The following is an 8,497-nucleotide window of genomic DNA, read 5'->3' as shown; positions in this document are numbered from 1 at the left end:
GTTCTGTTAAATTTTGCTATTCTTACTGGGGTGAGATGATATCTCATAGTTGTTTTGATTTGCATCTCTCTTAGAGCTAGGGATTTTGAACACTTCTTTATGTGTTTGTTCACCATCTGAATGTCTTCTTTGGTGAAGTGTCTGTTCATATCCTGTGCCCATTTTTCAATTGGATTATTTACCTTTATCTTGTTGTGGTATTCAAGTATTTTATAAATTATAGATAATAAGTCCCTTACCTGACATGTCATTACCAAATACTTTTTCCTAGTCTGTGGCTTCCCTTTTTACCCTGTTAGAGAAGTTTTTGTATGTGCATAGGGATTTGATTCCTAGAAGGTCCCATTCATCTATTTTATCCTCTCCTGGTTGTAGATTTTTCAGGATGCTTGGAAGACTGTTTATTTGTGTATTAGGACTTTTAGTGTTCTTCCAAGCTTTTCCTTAATAAAGTTTATAGTCCTTGGTTTTAGTCCTAGGTCCATGATCCACTTTGAGTTGATTTCTTTGTATGGAGTCAGGTATGGGATCTTGCTCGAGTTTTCTGCAGATAGTTTTCAAATTTTGCCAATACCATTTGTTAAAAAGATTGTCATTTCCCCACTTAACTGATTTCATCTCCTTGTCAAAAATCAGTTGACCATAGGTAGATGGACTGATTTCTGGATTCACAATTCTGTTCCATTGATCTTTGTTTCTGTCATTGTACCAGCACCACACAGTCTTGATCACCACAGCAGTGTAGTAGGATTTGAAATCAGGAAGTGAGATGCCTCCTACCTTGTTTCTCCTTTTAAGGAGTGCTTTGTTTATTCAGGGCCTTTTTCCATTCCAAATGAAATTAGAGATTGCCTTTTCCATCTCATTGAAGCATGGGATTGGTATTTGTATAGGGATTGTGTTGAATGTGTAAATTGCCTTTGGTAGAAAATGGTCGTTTTCACAATGTTAAGTCTTCTGTCCAAGAGTAAGGAATATTCTTCCATTTCTCCAGGTCTCTTTTTGGTTTTTATAGTTTTGTAATTTTAATGTTTTGTAATTTTCTTTGAATAGATCCTTTGCGCTTCTGGTTAGATGTCCTCCAAGTATTTAATCTTGTGGTTAGCTATTGTGAAAAGGGTATTGTTTTTCTTAGCTACAGCTCTGCATTCTCTTTGCCACTGTGGAGAAATCCAACTGATTTTTGTATGTTGATCTTGTATCCTGCCACTTTGCTGAATCGGTCAACTATGTACAGTAGTTTTCTTGCTGAGTTTTTAGAGTTTTCTAAGTATACTGTCATATCATCTGCATATAGAGATAATTTTACCTCTTCTTTCCTGGTTTGGATAGCTCTTATTTCCTTCTCTTGTCTTACTGTTATCACTAAGACTTCCAATACAATATTGAATAAGAGAGATGATTTGATAGATCCTTTTCTAGTTCCTGTTCTTAAAGGGAATGCCTTTAGCCTCTCTCCATTGAGAACAATGTTGGTTCTCTGGTTTGGATATATACTATTTACTATGTTGAAAAAATTCCCCTCTAATCCTATTTTTTTGAGTGTTTTAATCAGGAAAGGGTGTTGGATTTTCCAGTGCTTGCTGCAGAGGGTCAAGTACTGCAGCCTTCAATATGGATTGAGGTTCAATATCAAGAAGACAAAGATTCTCACACTGGGCCAATTGGCAGCATCAGGATGGATGGTGAAGAAATTGAGATTGTTCACAGCTTTAGTTTGTTTGGCTCCACAGTCAACACTCTCGATACCAGGAGCCAAAAAGACGTATTGCGGTAGGAAAGTCTGCTGTTGGGGACCTCTCCAAAGTACTGAAGGGCACTCTGGAGACTAAGGTGCACCTTATATAGGCCATGGTCTTTGCAATCACTTGCTTTGCGTCAGGGAGCTGGACAGTGCCTAGGGAGGATAGAAGGAGAGTTAATAACTTTGAGCTGTGGTGCTAGAGAAGAGTATGGAATATACCATGGGCTGCCAAGAAAATGAACAAGTTCACCCTGGAGAGGGTTAAACCGTGCTACTCCTTGAAGGCAAGGATTCTGAGGCTTTATCTGACATACTTTGGACATGTTGCAAGGAGGGACCGGTCCTTGGAGAAGGACGTCTTGCTTGGAAGGGTGGAAGGACAGCACAGGAGGGGAAGACCCTCTATGAGGTGGATTAATTCATTGACTCAGGTAATCGGGGTGGGTCTGTCGGAGACAGTGAGATTGGCACAGGACAGAGCAGGGTTTAGGACTGTTGTACAAATGACTCGAAGGCACATAACACCAACAACAGCATAATGCCTTCTCATACGTTCCTTTCAGAGAGTCCATTCCTTTATGTGTTCCAATACAGTGTTCATTATCTGGCTACTCTTTTCCTTTTTTTTCCTGTTACGCAGTGTTTGTCTTATTTCACTTAGCAAGCCTTCCAGACACCCATGTTATGCAGTGTTGTACAAATTTGTTATTTTTCAGCTGTGTAATATTCTGTTGTTTGAATGTACCACAGTTTTTCTATCCATTCATTTGTTGACAGTGTGGTAGATAATTTTTTAATTTATATTGCTGCTAGAACTTAAAAATAGATTCAGGATGCCATGAAATGGAGAATTACATTGCTGATGTCAGATGATCTTGGCTAAAAGCATATATTACCAGAATTATGCACACTTGTATTTATTGATCAGTATAACTGTGTGTGGATCATACTAATATGCAGATAATTTTCACAACTGGATCAGTAAGCAGCATCATGATAAACACAGAAAAGTTTGATGTTTCATTTTATTTGTGCTATAACTAAGATCCATTAAAGCAGCAGTCAGCAGTTTGAACAGCATATTGCATAGGTTTAAAGCAGCCTCTTAGAGTCAGGTTGTTGATATGTACTGTTAAGGAGTACACGCATGACCCAGGCCATGGCATTTTCCATCACCTGACATAGCATCTGCAAATTGAACAAGTAAGGAAGACTGAAGAAGAGTCCATGCCTTTGAATTATGATGTGGTAGAAAATATTAAATATACACCATAGAGTACCAGAAGAAGGAGCTAATCCACCTTGGATGAAGTGCACCAGAATGTTCCTTAGAAGAGAGAGTGATGAGACTTCCTGTCATGTACTTTGAGCATGTTAATCAGTATACTCTAGTCCCAGGAGAAAGATGTCATGCTTAGTAAAGGGTCAGCAAAAAATGGAGAAGACGCTCAACAAGAGGAATTGACCCAGTGGCTGTAACAGTAGGTGCAACATAGCAACAGTTGAGGAGGCAGACAGTGTAGGACCAGCCAGTGTTTAATTTTGTTGCACATGAGATGGCTATGAAGTAAAGCCAATTTCCCAGCATCTAGCGACATTTTGTCCTATAGAACTACATCTTCATCCAAATTCAAGAGTCCTCCTTTCCCTTTTCTATACTGAAAGCATCTCTAGTGGACATACGTAGATATAGCACACTTTTTTTACATATATTCCTTGTTTAGATGAATAAGGATTGGCCTGAAATGTTATTTCTTCCACCAGCAGGATATTAATAAGAATACTGGAGTGGGGGGGGTGGGAAATAAGTTGAGAGTATACTGTATGATATGTTGTTGAAATGTCGTATGTGCCATAGAATCAGTTGTAACTCATAGTGAGCCTATGAAAAACATCTGAACTGTACCCTATCTTGTGCCATCCCACTATCCCTGATACACTTGAACCCATTACTGCAGTCCCTGTGTCACTCCATCTTACTGTCTTCCTCTCTTAACAATAACCAGGTAATGTGTCCTTCTTCAAGGACTGGCTCCTTCTAAATAGCATGCTCAAAGTGTTTGAGATAGAGTTTCATCATCCATGCTTCCAGAATCACACTCTTAAAACTGCAGGGGGTGTTGGAGAGAAGTACTCATTATCTCATAAATTGTCATTCTTTTATCCTTTGTCATCGTTCAGTTTTCAGATTCATAACAAGTAGTCAAAAAAAACTGTGGCCATGAATAAAACAGGCTCCTTTTTGAAAGATTTTTTTTTAACTCCCCCCTCAAAATTGCTTATGTTACGAAGAACTAACCAGGACAAATAGTGGTGTAACATTGTTTCATATTATATTTAATTGTGGGATGCTTTTTTACCTCCATTCATGGGTGAGTCTCATCTTTTGGAATAGTAGTTGTTATTGTGTGCCATCAATCCGTCTGCAACTCATAGCGACCCTATACACACATAGCCCTAACCCTTGCTCAATCCTGTGCCAATCTTATTGTCTGTGACATACCTACACCCCATTACCCCAAGTCAGTGAATCAGTCTATCTCTTGTGCTGTCCCTCCACCCTCCCAAGCATGACATCCCTCTCCAAGGACTGGTCCCTCCTTACAACATATCCCAAATAAGTCAGACAGAACTTAAGAATCCTTGTCTCCAAGAAGAATCCTGGTCTCACCTGTTTGTTCTCCTAGCAGTCCATGATAATTCTATACTCTTCTCCAGCACCACAGCTTAAAGGCATCAATTCTCTTTTTATCATCCCTAGTCGTTGTCTAGCTTTCTGGTGCATAGCAAGTAATTGCAAAGACTATGGGCCCAATCAGGTGTACCTTAGTCTCCAGACTGACATAGTTGCTTTTCAGTACTCTGGAGAGGTTTCTGACAGCAGACTTTCCCAACGCAATTTGTCTTTTAATTTCTTGCTGCTGGTACCAAGAGTGTTGATTTTGGAGCCACGCAAACTAAACCTGTTAACCATATCAATCTCCTCATCAACTATTATGATACTGCCGTTCGGCCCAGTGGTGAGAATCTTTGTTTTCTTGATGTTGCGCTTCAATCCATATTGAAGGCTGCAGTCCTTGACCTTCTGCAGAAAGTGTTCCAGGTCCTCCTCAGTTTCAGCAGGCAGGGTTGTATCATCTACATAACACAGATTGTTTATGAGCCTTCCTCCAATTCTGATGCCACATTTATCCGCATAGAGCCCAGCCTCCCAGATAGTCTTGTTCTGCATATAGTATTGGAATAGTATTCTATTGTAATTGATGTATTATGGAGTGGATTTTATTATTTATGTTGCTAATGACATGTGTTGAATGGTTTATTAGAGTTTACTTACTTGCTTTCTGTATACTGTGTATACAGTGTTCAGATCTTTGTCCCATTTTATAGTTTGCTCATTTTCTTACACTTGAGTTTAGAATTTTTTCAACTTCTTAGATGCAAATGCTTACTTTATCAGCTTTATATTTTGCAGATAAAATCTATTCCATTTCCTTTCAGCATGCACTTATTCCTGGAGTATCCTCTTAAAGGTTTTAATTCAAAGCATGGTTCTTCCAGGCTTACTGTGGAATTTTTGTACTTTTAACCAATGGCCATCACAAGTGCCTCTCAACTTGTCAACCTTCTTTTTAAGAATAAAGGTTTGTTGTTTTTTTTAATGAGAAAGACAGTCTTAAAATCCAAATAATTTTGATACATAATACTTTCTTTTCTCTTTCCTTCCACCTTTTGCCCCATCCTTTTGAGTACCAAACCTACCATCAGACAGAAGGAGAAGTTATGTGTAAGTGCATGTTTTGTTATTGTAGTTTTTAAATAGGTATATATACACACAAGCACACACACACACAGATAGCAGGGGACTCTGGTGGTATACTCTGTAGGGTATTGCCCTAACCAGAGAAGTAAAGGTGAAAAATTATTTATATGGTAACAGTTTCAATTCAACATGTTTTAAATATATATATATATATAAATAAAAAATTGTGCAACTGTGAAATGGTGTCATCAAACCTCCTTAACCTTAAGGATGATAGTAACTGAGTTCACCACACAGAGGCTAGACATGCCTCTACCCTCAGTTTTTTCTGGTTTTGACGTCAGCTGTCCCGTCATTGGCACTCTCTACTTCTCTTTGTTTTGATAATCTATTAAATTCTACATAATTTGCAGACCATAACTACAATTAAGTGGCTCATTAATGAACAGGATACAACTTAGAGTCAGTAGATGCACATCTCAAGATAGGAAGCATTTAGGCAGAGTCTCACTACTTCAGTGCAGAACAGCTCTAACAGGCCTCCTCTCATCACCCTCAAGATAGGCTCCTTTTGACCCTTCAGTTAGCCACTGGTGGTTCTGTCCTGGACCCCTTCTGGGTCTCTCATTTGCCTCTCTTTCTTACTCCTTTATCTCTTCCTCTCTCAGTCTACCTCTCTGATGAGAGTCTGACTATTCCAAAGTAAACATTTAATATATTTTTTAGTCTCTTGCATTTATTAATTCTTTGAGGACTAATTGAGGATAATGACTAATAACTTTCTCAGAGACCAATAGAAAGTTAACACATACTACAGAGTGAAGGTGCTTGTGAAACTTAATAATATTGAAGGCAAACAATTATTATTTTCTTAAATCATAGCCTCAGGTACTGCACTTTATTCTGTGATACTGCTGGCGCTTTTTTCTGTTTTCAGCAATCATTTTGTATGTACACATGCTAAGAGCTTAATAGTACAAACAGCTAATTTTTTCCTTCTTTACACCTACTTTTTTAAAGAATACTCCTAATATCCTGATAATTTAATATCAGATACCTAAATGTATTTGTTGGGAAGGCAGGCCAAGTAAGGCCAAGTAATGAAAATCTGTTTTGTAATTTTTCAGTAAACCTACCAATTTAGACTTACCTAATAATTTCAGAGATTACTAAGTTAGTTCTTAAAATCACCTCAAAAGATTTTGTATAAGAATGGAGAATTTAGGTTAGATGTGGGATTTTACAGCAGTATCGTTTGTTGCAGAAGAATTTCTAGAACTTCTGAAAAAGGGTAAGTTTGGTACTTAGAATAATTAAATTCTTTTTCTTCTTTAGCTTCCTGCCGATCTTACCAAGATGCACCTCACAGACAACCCTCATCCTCAGGTGACTCATGTGTCTTCTAGTCAGTCTGGTTGTAGCATCGCAAGTGACTCTGGGAGCAGCAGTTTATCTGATATCTATCAGGTAATATATTGGGATTTGTGTGCTGTACTTTTTACTTTTTGTTTGTTTTTAATTAATACCACAGATTTATTTATTTAAAAAACACTCCTTATCCTGGAAAATGAATAGTTTGCTTTTTATAGAAGGTAAGCCTGAAAGTAAATCCCATGCAAACATATTTTTTTATTATGCTTAATACTGTTAATCTTCCCAAAGCTCTGAGTCTATTTTTTGAAAAGTAATGTTAGATGAGTATTAGAAATGTTAGATGAGTATTAGAAGTCCTGCTGATAGAACAGTTAAGCACTTTCCTGCTGACTTAAAGGTTGGTGGATATAACTTACCCAGAGACTCTGAAGGGGAAAGATGTGGGCGATTGACTTCAGTAAAGATTGTTGTTATTGTGTGCTATTGAGTTGGAACTAACCCATAGCTCACCTGCCAGAGGGTTTTTCAGAGGCACTTAATCATAAGGAAGGTTATTGCCTATTGCCCATCCTTCTTCTGTGGAGCATTTGGTTTATATGAACTTTGTGTCTTTAGAATTACAGATTTTTATGAGTCTAAAGCAATTGACAGTACATATCAACAACAGTTCTGGTGGCTTTGTAATAAGGGAGTTGTGCTGCTAATACAAAGACATATGGTTCAAATCTTCCAACTGCTACACGGCTCCATGGGAGCAAGATGGACAGTCTCACTCTGAGCAATTTACAGCCACTGAAAACCCACTGGAGGATCAAATATGGGTTGATTCTGACTTAATACCTAACAACATCATGATGTTGTCTGTTGGTCCAGTATTGAGGATTTTTTTTTCTTCTTAATGTTGAGATGGACTCTTAATAGAATGCTATAGTTCTTCATCTTCTGCAGCCTTTATTTACGCTCCTCTTTGCATCCTCTGAAAACTTCCTGAGGTTCAGTTATGAGTAATTTATGACACTATGGTAATGAATAGTAAGTACACACATGATGAGCCTCTGTTAGCTGGCCAGGGTTTCTTTTAAGCACTTGTACTTTCCACTGGTGTAGTTGGAGGTCTTCTGTGTTTCATTATTCTTTGGATGGCGATCCCCCTTCCAATTTTATATAGATCTTTTTTTTCACTTCGAAAGATTTCTACAATTCATTCTACCTTATAAGAGGTTTCTTTTATGATTGAACACACTATGGGCAAGTGTCCTTGCCAAATATCCTGAATGTCAAAGGAATAACTCCCTTACAAGATGAACACAATATATTTTCATTTCCTAGAAAACAAAAAATTGCACTTGATGTGCCTCTTTTAGTCAAAAATGACTGCATCAGCACATCAGCAGAGAACTACCAGAGATACAGGCTGGGTTCAGAAGAGGTCATGTACTGGGGATATTGTAGTTAATGTTAGGTGGATCTTAGCTGAAAGCAGGGAGTACCAGAGGAATGTCTATCTGTGTTTCATTGACTATGCAAAGGCATTTGGCTGTGTAGATCATAACAAACTATGGCTGATTCTGAGAAGAATGGGAATCACAGAACACTTGATTGTGCTAATGAGAAAC

General features: G+C 38.0%; 1 protein-coding gene across 4 annotated transcripts in view; it reads left to right on the top strand.

The window, feature by feature from the left end:
* The window catches only part of RAPGEF6 (Rap guanine nucleotide exchange factor (GEF) 6), a 274,324-nt gene that overhangs the window by 126,395 nt on the left and 139,432 nt on the right, over nt 1-8,497 (top strand). For all 4 annotated transcript variants that reach the window (XM_006899057.1, XM_006899058.1, XM_006899060.1 and 1 more), the window contains exon 7: nt 6,843-6,974. In XM_006899057.1, coding sequence (XP_006899119.1) covers nt 6,843-6,974 — 132 coding nt within the window. The remainder of the gene's footprint in view (nt 1-6,842; nt 6,975-8,497) is intronic.

The sequence above is a fragment of the Elephantulus edwardii genome, unplaced genomic scaffold (genome assembly GCF_000299155.1).
Source record: "Elephantulus edwardii isolate Elephantulus edwardi_28Jun2011 unplaced genomic scaffold, EleEdw1.0 scaffold00245, whole genome shotgun sequence".
Lineage (NCBI taxonomy): Eukaryota > Metazoa > Chordata > Mammalia > Macroscelidea > Macroscelididae > Elephantulus > Elephantulus edwardii.
This window is presented reverse-complemented; position numbering and strand designations above follow the sequence as displayed.